The 18,383-nt window shown below is 43.5% G+C and overlaps 1 protein-coding gene across 4 annotated transcripts in view; it reads right to left on the reverse strand.

Annotated features, from left to right (window-relative positions):
• sfi1 (SFI1 centrin binding protein) overlaps positions 1–18,383 on the reverse strand; it is a 235,048-nt gene that overhangs the window by 97,271 nt on the left and 119,394 nt on the right. For all 4 annotated transcript variants that reach the window (XR_010977296.1, XR_010977297.1, XM_068055387.1 and 1 more), the window contains exons 17-20: positions 10,396–10,574; positions 4,974–5,049; positions 1,832–1,927; positions 326–402 (exon numbers count right to left, since the gene is read on the reverse strand). Coding sequence is in view for 2 of the 4 variants with exons in the window: in XM_068055387.1 (XP_067911488.1) it covers positions 326–402; positions 1,832–1,927; positions 4,974–5,049; positions 10,396–10,574 (428 nt within the window). In the remaining 2 variants the exon portion in view is untranslated. The remainder of the gene's footprint in view (positions 1–325; positions 403–1,831; positions 1,928–4,973; positions 5,050–10,395; positions 10,575–18,383) is intronic.

Genomic DNA, 18,383 nt, shown 5'->3' on the forward strand with positions numbered 1-18,383 from the left:
TCATTTAAAAACCAACTGGATATTACAAGAGAAAGTCGAGGGTCATTCTGGAGGAATGAGTCAAGACGGGCTAGATAGCCCGTAATAAACTGATCCAAAATAGCTCTCCCCTGGTTTACATGTGGGTTAGAAAAAAAATCCTACATCTTTCCTGCTTATTTATTTTTTTTTAACAGGCTTCAATCTGAATATTAAAATGGAAGCTATATATAGAATATGAAGTCATGTAGTTCTAGCATGTGAACTTCAATCCACGTACAATATCTGGCATGTTATTTGTCACATATATCCTGAGTGCAAAAACAGTGTTGCAATACTTCATTACCTCAACAGATCTTTTCTCCATTTCTGCTCCTTCTCATCAACCTTATGAAGAATCTGCTGAGTGTTCCGATGGTAAACCTAGATGACAGACAGCGGTCATATTAAAGCTTTAATATTAGGGTCACTAGACAAATTTATTGAACATAGAACAAGTAAAAGAATTACAAACTTTTACTAATCTCAAGATGTCAAAAGCAATAAAAATGCCTAACCTGCACTAACCCTCAATGTAAACTGACCCTTGAAACTTGGTTGTTTAGCTTTTGTGTGACTAAGTATTGCCACAGACTCCTCTGACCTGATAAGTTCAGGTTGACTTGTTAGGTCAGCACATGCAGCCAAATATAAATCTACAACCTGCAGCTCTAGGGTTACAGAGCGTTCAGCCTAAGGGTCTACAAAGAACCATGGCCCTGCTCCGCTCACAAACCTTTTCAACACGGTTTAAAATCTGTTATGTGAAAAAGATGCCTAGGATGACAGAATGTTTGAATTCCATCCAACAGTTTGACCCGCTGTTAGTTCCAAACACTGAATGATCTGGAATACCGGATCCAATGTCAATTGGGAAGATATCAACTGTTATGTATTAAAGCTTTCTTCTGAGGTACGTCTATTGGCCAGTCTGGGATGTGTATCATCTGCAACCTGCAGAATAGCTAGCAGTAATAAATTTTAACCTTCTGAATGCTATGGCCAGCAAGAAAGAATTCAACAAATGATCCGAAAGAGATAAAAATGCTCCATTTTTGTCACCTGGCTGTATTGGCACTTGAGTATAATTTCGTTAATTCTCCTTTAGTTCTTATCATTACTCTCATGGATGTTGTGCCATTATACAATTTGTTAAAAATAATCGGTTAGTCACACCTGCCTTAAAACCTCAATGAGCAAATTACGTGCACCTACTCGCATGAGTGCAGGAATCCTGGCTGATTTTCTTTCCCCTTCAGAGGCACTGAGTCCAACTGCTGACCCAGCTGAGACCGGAAATCTAAGAACAGATGAGCAATGGAACCTAGGGTCCTTCTGGGCTCTATGGCATGGTGCTACACAGGTGCTGTCAAATTTTGTGTTACATAAAAACATCATTTCAACCAAATGACTTGGAAAAAACATTTTTAACACAATAAAATTGCTGTCGATACCTCAGATAAAAACAGAAGAGATGACACTGAGGGGTTTGCATTGATTATAACATGTAATTCAACAAATTAATCCAAATCCTGCCACAGCCCCAAGTATCAATCCTATGTTTCCCTGCTAAATAAATGAAAATACAACAGGCATCCAACTCTGACATGCAATATTGTAAATCCTGTTCAGGGTAATTGACACTGCACTGGGTTCAAATCCAGCCCAAGCTGTTCGGAAGAGGGCCATCTCTGTTCCTATATGAAAATAGATTACAAGTTGCCTTCATTCAGCATTTGGTATAAAAATGCTACATGCTTTTGACTAAAACAGGAGGCTACCATCAGTCAGCATTACAGTGTCTGTCACTCACCTTCCATTCGTGCAAGGCTTTGGACAACACTACTTGCTGAAAATGGACATCTGCACACATATGTTTCTTCCACTTCTCATGTTTTGTCTGCACGTACTGGAAAGTATAGAAAACAGTATTTACACACAAGTGTTAAAGTTATCAATTCCACCACTATAAATCTCTGTTGGATAACAAGAACTTATAGTCTTATACTCCCTGCTATATTTCCCAATTATTTTTAATTCATCAATAATTTAATCCCATCCCTTGATTTCGTTTTTTTAATCAGTTTTCCTTTCCTGATGGTATTAACTCTTGTTTGGGTATTATGCCACAGGCATTGGGGTCTTCCTGTAGCCCATCTTATGTGAGCCCAAACCATGAGTGTCAAAACCCTATTTGACTGCAACAGCAATTCAAATGAGGTTAATCCAGTCCTCACTGAATGCATGGAATTTTATTGTCTTCATTTTTTTTTTGTGGACCTCAGGACCTTTTACGGGTCACAAACCCGACATCCTGATTAGTGGGCCTTCTGGTTGCTCTTTACCAAAGGAAAGCAATTAAGAGCCACCTCCGGGCTTCTCATCCAATTAGAAGGAAGCGGCCAGGATGACGTGGCTACTTTGTCAGAGGAAGGATTTCTAATTTAAGAGAATGTTTCAGAAAAGCTCAGCAGCACTTGGATTTTTTAAGCTGCAGCACCCACAGGAATGGTGAGACTGGAAAAGCTGCCCCACCCCAGGTCTCGGTCTTACCTGGAGGTGCAGCTGAGGGGCTGCAGTGAAGTGAGCTCTCCTTACAGGAGGATGAACAGACATTTTCTTCAATCAAGCATGTGTGGATGGAAGCAGCCAAGGAAGTGAGGAGCAGCCGTGTGGTTCCTCTAACCTGCAGACAGTGTGCCAGGAGGATCCAGGACCTCAGGAGGGCGGGAAAGGTGAGTGACACAACACTGTCAAGTGCCCAGCCCCACACTCTTACTTGCACAGCATTGTTGTGCACAACACGTCTCAGGTCAAGACACCTTGCAGCTTCACTCATTCCTCCCCCTGCAGGCATCTCACATGCCCATCTGACAACACTCACAATGACCATCAGCCTACCGTCCTCTTGCACCCATGCCTCAGAGCCACTATACTCAAATGTTGTCCTTCATTCCTCCGAGCACAAGCCATTTCTAACAATTCCACCCCCCTGCTTTCACTCCTTGTAGAGGAGATTGCGCAACTTGGCAAGAGTCAGAGATGCGAACTTCAGGGAGGCGGGGTGGAGGGGGGGGGGGTTGGGCCTCCAGTGACATCACCTTATCGACCACTGGCAATGCGTGCCCGTCTGGTCCGCTGGGAGGATCGTCTTGCACTACGAGGATGCAGATGTCAGCAGCAACATGCTGTGCCAGCCTGAGCCTCCTGAGGCACTGGTGCTCACACATGTCAGGATAGCAGGGTTGTAGACCTTCTGTTAGGGGTCTCAGTTCCTTCCAGTTGGATCTCAGTGCCCATTCTCTCTGCCCGATGGAGGGATATATGGCTGAGGAGAAGGCAGCTGGTGCAGTTGCTGGTGTTCCAGCTGCAGCACATTGTAGCAGAAAGCACCCCACCCTAGACCCTCAGCAGAGGTGGACAGTGTAGCTGCAGAAGCTGCTTCCATGCCACTCTGAAGACTGGCAGCAGGGACTAAGGGTGAAGTGCCTTCCAGACAATTGGCACTCGCCTGTCAAGCAGTGATCGCACTCTCTGACAGGAGAGCTTTGAACAGCAGCCTCTCACCTGACCATGGCTGTAGCTCAGTGTAACTGTTCAAAGCCTTTGCAGCTTGTCAGTTTCATGAAGGCAGTCCCTCCCGCTGCGCTCTTGCCTTGTCCTAACTGCCAGGTTGGCAGTACAGCGTGAGACTGCTCCACTGCTGGCAAAGAGGGATTCCACTGGGAAAATCCCTTTTAATTGCCTCCTCAATGACATCACTTGCCACTTCAGCCACAGGGGTTCCCAACTTTACCACCAACCCACCCTGGGAAAGACAGAAGGAGGCAGAAACATGTCAGGAGACCTGTACGACAACATTTTTTTCCCAATTTTTCCACCCCCTTGCCTCCAAACCCACCTCCAATGGCCTGGGAAAATTCCCCTCAATATCTACACAATCACTTTTCCAGCAGGACAGCAATCAGGAGTGGGAACCCTGGCTGGTTCAGCTTCTCCCCAAACTATGTGCTCCAGAAGCTAACTCAGAAAAGCTCCATCCGTTATGCCAATGTGGCATTTCATTTCCCACACATACTAGTGTTGGTTTCAAGTGAAATTACATTGCATGCAAAGGCACTCAACCTCCTGACCCAATGAATTACCTAATAAATTTATCTCAATCACTATGCAACTCTTAAACTATTCTTTCACCTGCACACTGGCCCTGCTTCTTGCCCAATCATGCTCTTAGAGCTATACTGGATTGCCACCACAGTGAAGCAAAGGTAACTACATAGACCCACACAGATGAGCTAGAATTAACAATAAGGTCATCTGAGTGCCAGTCAGAGACTTCAATGCTCTGATGACAGAGGTAGAGAGGTAGTGGATGTGGGAGGCACAGAAAAACCTGCTGCCAAAGTCAGCAGAAAAGAACTGCTGGAGTTGGAGTAAAAAAGAGAAGGGAAGAGATTGACAAAAGTAACTGATTTTGTCCAGTGCTACTTGAAAAATGTAGTGTTTCCTGTATGGGAAGCTCGAACAGCCAGTTAGAGCCAGAAATCTTGTACCAAGCCTACTCCAATAAACACAATGCTGCAAATTTTAGCACTTATAGGCTTGAGAAGTATAATTCAAACTAAACAACGCTGTTGATATTAGTTAGTTCATTTTCTTTCGACTATTATTTCCTTTTTAAATTGGAACTGAACAGAATTTGGTAGTTTCTGTTTGTTGATCTTTGTACACAACTACAGTATACCATTGTGAAAAATCTCTCATTCAGTGAATTCAGCAGGTGAATCAAATATTTCTAACAAAAACAAGTGTGCTCTGTATATTTATATGGAAATACATCAGGTTTCTTAACTCAAACATGGACATGTGGGCACTGAGATCTATTCGGTTTTATTTCATTCCAACTTGATTGCTATTTCTCGTCACCTAAATGCAGCAGAAGTTCAATTTCTTACCAGGCGCCAAGCACTCCAGGTCCCACGCAAGCGACACTTGTACCAATGTCTTACTGCTCGCATTTCATGGTCTCGTCTGGGGTGGAGACAAAACATAAGAAAATAAGAAATAGGGGCAGGTGTAGATCATATGCCTGCTCTGCCATTCAATAGGATCATGGCTGATCATCTGCCTCAATCCTACATTGTTGCCATCTCCCAAAATGCCTTGATTCAGAGATAAAAAAGAACTGTCTATCCCAGCCTTGCAGACACTCAACCATGGAGCATCCTATATAATTTACTCAACCATGAAGCATCCTCAACCCTCTGGGGTAGAGAATTCCAAAGGTTCAAAATTCTGACTGAACAATTTCTCCTCACCTCAGTCCTATATGATTGACCCATTATTCTGAGAATGTACCCCCAGGTTCCAGATTCCCCAACCAGGAGAAGCAACCTATCCATGTCTACCCTATCAAGCCCCTTCAGAATGTTCTATGTTTTAATGAGATCACCTCTCATTGGTCTAATTTACTCAGCCTCTCATCACAGGACAACCCTCTTTTCCCAGAAACCAATCAAGTGAAGCTTGACTGTCCTGCCTCCAATGCAAGTATATCCTTCCTTAAATATGGAGACCAAAACTACATACAGTACTCCTGGTGCAATCTCATCAAAGCACTGTACAATTGTAGCAAGACTTCCTGATTCTTGTACTTCAGTCCTCTTACAATAAAGTCCAACATGCCATTTGACTTCCTAATTGCTTGCTGCACCTGCATGCTAACTTTGTTTTCTTCGTACGAGAACACCCAAGTCTCCCTGAACATCGACATTTAAAAGTTTCACACCTTTTAAAAAGTATTCTGCTTTTCTGTTATAACCACTGAAGTGAAGAATCTCACTTTGACATTATACTCCATTTGCCATCTTGCTGCCCACTCACTTAACCTGTCCACATCGCTTTACAGCCTCTTTGTGTCCTCCTCACAACTTACATTCTCAGCTTGCTTTCTATCATCAGCTAACTTGGATAAATTATTCTCTGTCTCTTCGTCTAAGTCATGAATATAGATCAGGATTGTCCAACATATGGCCCACGGGCCAGAATCTGGCCCGGCAATCTTCTCATGGCTTGGGTCTGATTGATGTCTCCCCTGTATGTCAAGTGGAGGGGGTACGCAGGAATTGTGTCTGACGGACGGGAGACCCGTCTGTGATTGGTCATTCCCTATGACTGACAGGGGCTACCCAGGCGGCGTTAGCGCCGATTGGTGCAGACACCCTGGGATCAGCCAACCCTGTTTCTTTCGCATGATTTAGTAAATGTCCTGTATGCTGCATATTAGGCAGGTTCCCACCTCCGTTCCCCTCAATTACGGGATTGGCTGCTGCGGGGGAAATGGAGCAGGGAACACACAGCAGGGAGCACGGAGTGAGGGGAGAGACAGAGAGATGGGGGAGATAGAGACAGAGAGTGGGGGGGAGAGAGAGAGAGGGTGGAGAGACAGAGAGGGAGAGGAAGAGGGGGATGGGGGAGCGGGCGAGGAGGGAGGGAGGAAGAGAGAGAGAGAGAGAGAGAGAGAGAGAGAGAGAGTGAGTGTGTGTGTTGGGGTGGGGGGCAGGGGGGAGAGAGGGCCAAAAAGTCAGAATCATTTACTGACGCACAGACAGAGGCCATTCGGCCCATCTAGTCCATGCTGGCTCTCCACAGAGCTATGCTGTCAGTCCCACTCCCCGGCTCGATCCTCTTAGCCCTGCAAATCTATTTCCCTCAGGTGGCCATCCAACGTCCTCTTGAATTCACTGATGCTCTCCGCTTCCAGCACCCTTGTGGGCAGCGAGTTCCAGGTCATTAGCACCCGCTGTGTAAAAAAGTGGTTCCTCATATACCCCCTGCATCTTTTGCCCAAAACTTTCCATCTGTGTCTCCTAATCCTAGAGGGGGAAGAAGGGGGAAATAGAGACAGAGAGAGAGAGTGTGGGGTGAGGGGGGAAAAAAGAGAAATCAAGGTCTCTCCTGACAGATGGAAACCTATCCAGAATATTCTGCATCACTACATCAAACGTGTGGGCAAAGATTAACTACTTATGCAAGCAAAAACAATGCCAAGTACATCACTAAATCAGTTTTTAATATAGTGACGAGAAAGTAAGTCAATAAATTAGTCTCCTCATTTAGAGCTTCGACACAAAAATGCACATTTGTTGTTGTTTTGATAGTAGGATAAATTTTTAATGCCTTTATCTTTCCAAAATTTGCTCACCGCCCCCTATGTAGGGCAAAAATTGTAACGTGGTCCACCCCCATGCAAAAAGTTTGGACATCCCTGATATAGAATGTATAAAAGCCGAGGTCCCAGCACTGATCCTTGGGGCACCCCACTAGTTACAAAAGTTGAAAATGCCCCATTTATCCTTACTCTCTGCTTCTTGTCTGCTAACCAATCCTCCATTCTGGCTAATATATTACCCAACTCCATGAGTCCTTAACTTGAGTATTAACCTCTTCTGTGGCATCTGATTGAATGGCTTTTGGAAATCCAAATATTCTACATCTTCTGAACACACCCCTGCCCCACCCCACCTTTTACCTATCCTACAAGTTACATCCTCGGTCATGCATGTCAGCTGTGCCTCAGTTGGTAGCACTCCCGCCTCTCAGTCACAAGATCCCAGATTGAAGTTCCACTCCAGGGCTTGAGCACAAAAATAAAGGCTGACACTCCAGGAAGCGCTGCATTGTCGGAGGTGCCGTCGATCAGATGAGACATTAAACTGAGGCCCCATCTGCTTGCTCGGCTGATGTAAACGATCCTGTGGCACTCTTTCAAAGAAGAGCAGGGGCATTATCCCTGGCATCCTGTCCAATATTCATCCCCCAATCAACATCACAGAAACAGATTATTTGCTCATTATCACGTTGCTGCTTGTGGGAGTTCGCTGTGCCACACTGGCTGCCACGTTTACTGTATTACAACGTTGACCACGCTTCCAAAAAGTATTTCATTGGCTGTAAAGTGCTTTGAGATGTCTGGTGGCCATGAAAGATACTAAAAAACATTTTTAAAAACTTCAATAAATTAGTCAATTTAGGGCAATTAGCCCTTTTATAAAACCATGCTGACTTCGTCTGATCATATGATGATTTTCTAAGTGCGTTGTTAAGAATTCCTTAACAAATTCTAACATTTTTCTGATGACTGACATCAGGCTAACTGGCCTGCAGATCCCTGTTTTCTCTCACTCTTTTTTGAATAGCGGTGTTACATTTGCTAACTACCAATCCTCTGGGACTGCTCCAGAATTAAGGGAATTTTGGAAAATTGTAACTCGGAAACACAAAGGATGCAAGGTTTACATTCGTACTGAACATACTGCTCTCCAGCTGCCTACGATGAGACTTGAACAGATTTGAAACTAATATACAATTCGGCATCGTCATGTTCTGGAGGTTTGATTCACAAGCAGCAGTCTCGACACTTGTTTACTGTATTGGTGCCAACACAGCATAAGTAACACAGTATAAGGTAGCTTAAAATTACACTTTAATATTGTGTGATAATCAGCATCTCAAACTTTCCACCAATGCTATCAGTGACAGACCTGTAGCCACCACCAGTGACAGACTTGTACCCACAAGTATTTTACCCTAGCGCTACAGAAAATGTTTTTGGAAAAATACAGAGGGTTATGAGGCAGTGAAATGCACTTCCAGAGTTAACAATTGAAGCAGAGAGCACGTCAACATTTAATAATAGTCCGGTGGATGAAGGAAAGGGGAATAAAGAGATATGGGAATAGGTGGGCACATGGGATTAGGATTGCTGCACACGTGGAAGATAAACACCAATACTGATTGGTTGGGTCCCTGTTTCCCTGTTGTAATTTTATGTCATACAGACAATTCTCTCCAGATGAAGTCCAAATTTTGAGCGATTTAATTTCTAATTGTATTGCTGGGTGAAAAGTTCCAGAGGTGGCCAAGTTTCTGGTCCAATGTCCTAATAGAGCCATAGAGTCATATGGCACAGAAGGAGGCCATTTGGCCCATCAAGTTCATGCCAGCTCTCCACAGAGCTATCCAGTTAGGCTCACTCTCCTGCTCGATCCCCATAGCCCTGCAAATTTATTTCCTTCTTATGGCCATCCAATTTCCTTTTGAAGTCATTGAGTGACTCCGCTTCCACTACCTTCATGAGCAGCCAAGTCCAGGTCATACCTCCTGATGTGGCTCTGAATCAAATTTTGTTTGAAAACGCTCCTGTGAAGTGCGTTAGGCCTATAACTATGTGAAAGGCCCTATATGGGAGGAAGGGGGTGTCTTATGAAGAAAGGTTGAGCAGGTTGGGCCCATACCCATTGGAGTTCAGAAGAATAAGAGGTGATCTCCTTGAAACGTATAAGATTCTGAGGGGGCTTGACAGGGTAGATGCTGGGAGGATGTTCCCCACCAACCACCCACCCCTCATCATGGGGGAATCTAGAACTAGGAGGCACAGTTTCAAAATAAGGGGTCTCCCTTTTAAGACAGAAATGAGGAGGAATTCCTCCTCTGAAAAGGTCGTTAATCTTTGGAATTCTCTTCCCCGGAGAGCAGTGAAGGCTGGGTCATTGAATATATTCAAGGCTGAGTTAGACAGATTTTTGATCTGCAAGAGAGAGGGGCAGGAAAGTGGAGTTAAGCCCACAAATCGATCAGCCGTGATTTTATTAAATAGCAGAGCAGGCTCAAGGGGCTGAAAGGCCTATTCCTGCTCCTATTTCTTTTGTTCTTTATCCAAGTTGTTACATCTACAGAAATCTCACTAGGGCATTGAACAATATCTAAGAATAATATGGTTCTCAGGCGGGTTGGAGGGTACAGCAGCTGTACAACAATGGATTTAGGAAAATAAAGGAATAAATATAGGTGGAACAAGATTGTTCCTTTAATGTTAGTATGAACTGTTGGCATCCATCTTCTGGGTGCCCTTAAGCAGCTATATCTTTATAAATATGCATTTGTGAACAGCTGTTGCTTTTGGTCTCTTTTCTCACCTTCTTTCTTGAAAGTATTGCTCACAGTGGGGTACAGTCTGACAAACCCAACAAGCCCTCCAGCACCTCTCACAAAGTGGCCATCCTTTATATGACAGCTTAGAAAGCAAGTGTCAGTCGGCTATTTGATCATGAGGGGATCATAGACTAGGTTGAACACCCGACGCCCACACATGCTTTGCAGCAACGGTCACTGGATAATCTTCTAAAGGGGGATACTTGTCTGACTACCATTACGATCATCAGCCCAGTTAATTTAATACAGAATGAGCATCAAATCTGGGATCTCCATGACTCCTTGTTACACCAAATGATTCATTTACCAACTCAGCCATTAGAGCCCAAATTTCAGCTTCATCTGACTATGGAAACGTAAGTAAAGGTAAAAGAATGTCCATACCCTGCTTTCTGCTCTGCTACAGTCTCTCTCCAAAAGTGCATAGATTTAAGCAGCAGCTGGCGTCTAAAGTGACCTTCAGCCATGGCTTCCTTCTCTCTCTCCTCCATGCAGATGGCAGTCTGCTCACGCCAGCTCCACCAGTACCGCAGCAAGAGGCATCGAGCAAAATGAATCACAGCCTGCAGAAATAAAAATATTTCCATAATTTCCCTCCCAGTGAGACACCAGTTTCCCTTCCTGGCTCCCATGTTAACTGATATTGTTGATGGTTCTCTCTGTTCAGGTATTGTCCGCACTCCTTCAAATCTTCTGACATCACCACTTTCCTCAAAAAAACCAACCCCGACCTCTCCATCCTTGCCCCACCACCAACCTCCCTTTCCTCCACAAAGTCTTCATTGTGTTGTCGCCTCCTAAATCTGTGCTCATCTTTCCTGGAACTCCACATTTGAATCCCTCCAACCAGTTTTCTGCCCCTAACACAAAACTGAAATGGCTCATATCAAAGTCCCAAATGACATCCTATCTGACTGTGACAAACGTTAACTATCCCTCCTTATCCTGCTCAACCTGTCTGCAGAGTTCAACAGTGTTGTCCACACCATCCTCCTCCAATGCCTCTCCACCGTCATCCAGCTGGGTGGCACTGCACTCACCTGGTTCCTCTCATTTATTAAGTCGTAGGCAGACAACCACCTGCATAGGTTCTCTTCCCGCTCCATCACCTCTGGTGTCGCCAAAGGATCTATCCTTGGCTTCCTCCTATTTCTCATATCCATGCTGCCCCTCGGCGACATCATCTGAAAGCACTGCATCAGTGCTATCGCCTTATCTCGCCAGTCGCACAACCTTCCAAGATAGCTGCGTCTCTCTAATTCTGGTCTCTTAAGCATCCCCAATTTAAATTGTTATACCACTCGTGGCTATGCCTTCAGATGCCAAGGCCCTAAGCTGTGGAACTTCCTCCCTAAACCTCACTTTTCTCCTTTAAGACACTCCTTAAAACCAACCACTTCCATCTGCACTAATATCTCCTTATGTGAAGCGGTGTCAAATTTTACTTTATAAATAGTAAAAGGGTAATAAAAGGTGGCCAATTAAGGACCAAAAAGAAAATTTACACATGGAGGTAGGGGCATGCTTGAGGTACTAAATGAATACTTTTCATCTGTCTTCACCAAGGAAGAAGATGCTGCCCAAAGTGAAACAGGAAGTAGTTGAGATACTGGATGGGTGAAAAATTAATAAAGAGGAGATATTAGATAGGCTAGCTGTACTTAAAGTTAATAAGTCACCAGGACCGAATGAGATGCATCCAATGATATTAGGGAAGTAAGGGTGGAAATTGCGAGGCACTGGCCATAATCTTCCAATCCTCCTTAGATACAGAGATGGTGTCAGAGGACTGGAGAATTGCAAATGTTACACCTTTGTTCAAAAAAGGGTGTTAAGAATAAACCCAGCAACTACTGGCTAGTCAGTTTAACCTCGGTGGTGGAAAAGCTTTTAGAAATGATAATCTGGGACAAAATTAACAGTCACTTGGATAAATGCGAACTTATTAAGGAAAGCCAGCATGGATTTGTTAAACTAACTTGTTGAGTCTTTTGATGAGTTAACAGAGAGGGTTGATGAGGGTAATGCAGTTGATATGGTATACATGCACTTCCAAAAGGTATTTGATACACTGCCTTATAACAGACGTCAGCAAAGTTAAAACCTTTGGAATAAAAAGGGGCAGTAGCAGCAGAGATACAAAATTGGCTGGGTGACAGGAAACAGAGTTGTAGTGAACTGTTGTTTTCAGACTGGATGCAGATATCTAGTGGGCTCCCCAGGGGTCGGTGTTAGGACCACTGATTTTCTTAATCTATATTAATGACCTAGACTCGTGTGTACAGGACACGATTTCAAAATGTGCAGATGGTACAAAATTTGCAAGTATTATAAACGGTGAGGAGGATAGTGAGAAACTTCATGAGGACATAGACAAGCTGCTGGAATGAGCAGACGTGGCAAATGAAATTTAATGCAGAAAGTGAGAAGTGATTCATTTTGGTCGGAAGAACAAGGAGAAGCAACATAAATTAAAGGGTACAGTTCCAAAGGGAGCGCAGGAACAGTGGGACCTTGGGGTATATGCGAACAAATCATTGAAGGTGGCTGGGCAGGTTGAGAAAGCAGTTACGAAAGCATAAGGAATCCTGGCCTTTATAAGTAGGCGGAGAGAGTACAAAAGCAAAAACGTTATGATGACCCAGTACAAAAGACTGGTTCAGCCTCAACTGGAGTAATGTGTCCAATTCTGAGCACCACACTTTAGGAAGGATGTGAAGATGTTCGAGATGGTGCAGAAAAAATTCACACGAGAATGGTTCCAGAGATGACAAACTTCATTTAGGTGGATAGAGAAGCTGGGGCTGTTCTCAGTGGAGAGGAAAAGATTAAGAGGAGATTTGACAGAGGTGTTCAAAATCATGAAGGGTCTGGATAGAGTAGATAGGGAGAAACTGTTCCCGCTGGCAGAAGGGTGAGAACCAGAGGACACCAATTTAAGGTGATTAGCAAAAGAAGCAACAATGACATGCAGAAAAACGTTTTAAAACAATGAGGGGTTAAGATCTGGAATGCACTGCCTGAGAGTGTGGTGGAACCAGTTTCAATCATGGCCTTCAAAAGAGAATTGGACAATTTTCTGAAGAGAAAAACTTTGCAGGGCTACAGGGAAAAAGCAGGGGAGTAGGACGAGTTGAGTTGCACTTGCAGACAGCCGGCATGGACACAATGGGCCAAATGGCCTCCTTCTGTGCTGAAGCAAATCTATGATTCAATAATGCTCCTGTGAAGTGCCTTGGGACGTTTTATTACATTAAAGGCTTTATATAAACACAAGTTGTTGTTTACCAACATCCTACCAAGTAAAACCAATGCAGAAACTGGAACAGCTATATCACAGGAAGACGACACTACAGAAAAATTACAGCACAGAAGGAAGCCATTCAGCCTGTTATGTCCATGCCGGCCGAGAAGAAAAAAATGGAAACTAGTTGCCCAATCTAATCCCACCCTCCAGCACCTGGTCCGTAGACTTGCAGCACCTCAGGTGCATGTCCAAGTACCTTTTAAAAGAATTAAGGGTTTCTGCCTCCACCACTGTTCCTGGTAGTGAATTCCAGACACCCACCACCTTCTGGGTGAAAAAGTTTTTCCTCATGTCCCCTCTAATCCTCCTACCAATCACTTGAAGTCTGTGCCCCCTGGTAACTGACCTCTCCGCTAGGGAAAACAGGTCCTTCCTGTCTACTCGATCTAGGCCCCTCATAATTTTGTACACCTCAATTAAGTCACCCCTCAGCCTCCTCTGTTCTAAGGAAAACAACCCTAGTCTATCCAATCTTTTGAGCCCTGGCAACATTCTTGTAAATCTCCTCTGTACTCTCTCCAGAGCAATTATGTCCTTTCTGTAATTTGGTGACCAGAACTGTACGCAATACTCCAACTGTGGCCTAACCAGCGTTTTATACAGTTCCAGCCTTACATTCCTGCTTTTGAATTCTATACCTCAGCCAATAAAGGAAAGCATTCCATATGCCTTCTTCACCACTCTATCTACCTGTCCTGCCACCTTCAGCGACCTGTGAACATACACTCCAAGGTCTCTCACTTCTTCTACCCCTCTCAATATCCTCCCATTTATTATGTATTCCCTCGCTTTATTTGCCCTCCCCAAATGCATGACCTCACACTTACCTGGATTGAATTCCATTTGCCACTTTTCCACCCACTCAACCAACCATCTACATCCTTCTGGAGTCAACAGCTATCCTCTTCACTACCAACTACATGACCAATTTTTGTGTCATCAGTAAATTTCCCAATCATGCCTCTCACATTTCAGTCCAAATCATAAATATATACCACAAACAACAAGGGACCCAACACTGAGCCCCTCACAAACTCGTTTCACAGCTAACAAATTACTTTTTAACTGCAGTCACTGTTGTAATGTAGGGAAAAGTGGCAGTCAACTGTACATCGAAAGATCCCACAAAGAACAATGAGATTAATGACCAAATAATATGTTTTAGTGATGTTGGTTGAGGAATAATTGTTGCTCGTTATGAAAGTGCTTCCATTATTTAATATTTTTTGAGGACTTGTGTTTTAGAACTGTGGAGACAGATTCAGTTGAGACTGAAGGGATTCCATGGATGTGTTTTTTTTAAATAGGGTCACTAGAAGGACTCTGTTTAAAAACATTTACTGATGTCACATGTCTTTGCTAAGTAAACTACAGGTGCCTTCTGACTATGGGAGATGTTTACAAGAGAAGATACAGGTCAAAATTTATGGTGCTCAAGGGTGGGTTTGAATACTGTTTTGAGTCAGTTTTTTTTGTAGCCTGCTGAAAGAAACACCCAACTCATCTTTTCTCCACCTCTCTGAGAAACGCTGAAAAAAATCCAATGTGTGATAGCTGTAAAACCAGATGCCACATTTCTCCTGAGAAGCTTTTGGAACACTTCCTCTCGACATCTGTCTACATGTACTCAGACACCAGACTGCATGCCATCTGGAACATAACATATCTTATCCTTTTCTTCAAGAATTAACAAGTACTTTGGCCAAAGCATCTTTATTCTTCCTTTAACCAGGGTGTGTGTGTGTGTGTTGGGTATTTAGAAGGGAATATATATATTTACTGTCATATTTCAAACTGTGTTAAAGCTTTGTATCTCTATTGACAAAGTCTTGTTTTATAATAAATTAATACTTTTGCTGACTAAAGAAACCAGGTTGGTGGATTTTATTCTCAAACAAAAATAGAGTATATAACTGGTCGCATCCAGAACTGGGAAATATATGTTGTGACCTGTGGAGAGGTGGAACTACAGAAAGACAGTGCACTCCTTCTGCCTTGGTTGTAACATTTCATTGGGGGCTCTGTGCAGGATAACCCAAAGCAGACCATGTGCAATTGTAAGTGGGGTAATAATAATTGAAAAGGGGAAAAGGAAAACACTAGGTTTCTTGAGCATTAGAGTGAAGTTTACATGACCGGAATGGCTTTCCCAATTACTCAATGGCTTTCTGGGGAGGGAGAACTTGTCCCTGAGTGATTTGCAAATTTTAACCAAGGCTTGGCTAAAGGAATTGGCAGCAAAGTTGGAATTAAAGTTAAAACCAAGTGCTAAGAAAGCAGACATAAATGAAGTAATAACACAGCTTTTGAAATTAGGAGGAAAAGGCAATCCGGATGATAATTCAGTTAAATTAGCTAGGATTTAGTTACAGATGAAGCAGCTTGAACAGCAAAGAGAAATTGGAAATGAAAAAACTTGAGATTGAACAGAAAAAAGAAATGAAAAAATTTGAACTATAATTTCAAAAGGAAAGAGAAGAGGCAGGAGAGAGAAAAACAGAGAAAAAGAAAAAGGGAGCAAAAAAGGGTATTCGAATTTAAAAAAAGATAGAACAAAAAAACAGGGTGGACTTGACCACAATGAAAATTCTGGTGAGGAAAGAACTGACTGCAGCCCAGGACCCAGTGGAGAGCTGTTGAAATTTATGCACGCCCTCCCGAAGTTTCAGGAAACGTAGAGGTGTTTTCATTTCTTTTGTAAAGATACATAGACAGATGAAGTGGCCGAAGAAAAGCTGGACACTGCATATGCAAAGCAAGTTGATTGGCAGAGCTCATGAAATTTATGCCATGCTTTCTAAGGAGGCTTCTGCAGATTATGAGATGGCAAAAAAGGCTATTCTTGCTGCTTATGAGTTAGCCCCTAAAGCTTACAGGCAGAAATTTTGGAACCTCCGAAAACAGCCTGGGCAGACTTATAAGGAATGAGAAGGTGAAGCAAATTAACTTTGATTGTTGGATGCGTGCACTAAAGTAGAGGCCATTTATGAGACCCTTAGGGAAATAATTCTCCTGGAAGAATTTAAAAGTTCACTCCCTCCGTAAGTAAGAACCCATGTAGAGAACCAGAAGGTTTCAACAGTCAGATAGGCAGCTGAGATCGCTGATGATTACGAGCTTGTTTACAAGCACAAACCCGTAGTCCGTCAACCCCCCAAACCCGAAACGGATAGAAAGTGGGAGGGTGAAAGGAAGGCAAGCAGCCAGGGACAAGAAGGAATAGCTGGGACCGCCCCGGGATCTCCTCCTCAGTTCAGAAAGGAAGATGCTGGGGATGGAAGTGAGGTTCAAAAGCCTAAGTGATCCCATTGCTACAAGCTGGGACACCTTTCTGCAGAATGCTGGAAGTTGCGGGGTAAACCCATGGGGCCTATTGGGGGGAACAAGGCCAATGCAGAGAAAGGAGCCCTGACCAAGAGTACAAGAGATCAGGCTAGAGCGCTGTCTGCAGCTGTAAGACCAAGTACAAAAACCACTGAGTGAGGGGGAGGTGAATAAGATACCTGAAAATTATAGGGAATTCTTGTCAAAAGGAAAAATATCTCCTTATCCCTCAAGTGAGGCAAGTAAATTATGATTATACTTAGGGGTACAGGAGCTACACAAACTCCTTTGCTGGGGAAAGGCATAACTTTTCCACAGAGAACGCAATGAACGCCAAGGTTTTAGTGAATGGTATTGGCGGGGAGTATATAACCATACCTTTGTATCGGGTGCACCTGGAGTGTGACCTAATGTCTGTAATGGTACGAGTTGTCCATAGCTTGCCTGTAGACAGAACTGACCTACTCCTGGGGAATGATTTGGCTGGAGCGAACGTAGTAGCTTCTCCAGTAGTCACGGAAAGACCAAGTGAAGTCAAAGATGCAGAGCAGTTGCAGGAAAAGGTTCCAGGAACCTTTCCTTAATGTGTAGTGACCTGAGCAATGACTAAACAAGTTCCACTGTCAGAGGTAAAATTGGTACCACAGACAGAGAGCTGAATATCTGAAATTTAGTTTGGGGATTTGGATAATCTGAAGGAAATGGTCAATAAGTCTTCTCTGAACAAGGTTCAGCAAGCCAGAGTTAAGTAAAGTGGCACAATTGGCTCAAACTGAAGCTGAAGCAAAGGGAGTTCCGGAAGGCTACCATATTAAAAATGGGATTCTGATGAGCAAGGGAAGACCTCCTCACAGACCTGTAGACAAAGAATGGACGGTTATTCACCAGATAGTGGCACTGCCCAAGTATCGCCAGGAAATATTAAGGATAGCCCATGAAATTCCTATGGTGGGCTATGTGGGGATCCTGAAGACCAAATCACATACAGGTCAAGATTTTTACTGGCCAGGTCTTTTCAAGATAGTGGTGCAATTTTATAAAACGCGCCATATCTGCCAGATTGTGGAAAACCACAACCTGCCATAAAACCAGCACCTTTAATTCCCATACCAGTTATTGGGGAGCCATTTAGTAGGGGTTGGTAGACTGTGTGGGACCTTTACCAAAAACAAAAGCGGGACATCAATATATACTGACTATTATGGATATGGCTACTCGGTTCCCAGAGGCCATTCCCTGGACATTTTCAGCTGTAGTGGTATGAGGTGTTCGTATTACTGTCATTACGAGGTGAATGCTGAAAGCACAGTTCAGTGGACCATAGAGTAGTCAAAAGGATTGCTAAAGTAAATTATTTGATTGACATCCCAGATCACCGGAAAAAGAATCAGCTGCATTACATCAATATGTTCAAACAATATCACCACCAGGAGGAGAAGAAACCAGCACCAGTACGTACGGTAGTAGGGACAGTGAAGGATGAAAGGGATAGTGAGGATGAGGCAGGAGGAGGCCTAGACAATTCTCAAATTGAATCTCTTACTATCCGGTTAGCTAACACTGAATTGTTGGGGAGACTAGACACCATGCTTTCATATTTAGATGCAGAACAACGAGAAGACCTAATGAGGCTACTCACAGCATTTAAAGGAGTTTGAAGGGATAAACCAGGATGTACAACCTTAGCCATACATGATGTGAGTTTAGGAGAATCCTCTCCTGCAAAACAGTATCCTTATCG

This window comes from Heterodontus francisci, chromosome 23, assembly GCF_036365525.1.
Source record: "Heterodontus francisci isolate sHetFra1 chromosome 23, sHetFra1.hap1, whole genome shotgun sequence".
NCBI classification, from domain to species: Eukaryota; Metazoa; Chordata; class Chondrichthyes; order Heterodontiformes; family Heterodontidae; genus Heterodontus; species Heterodontus francisci.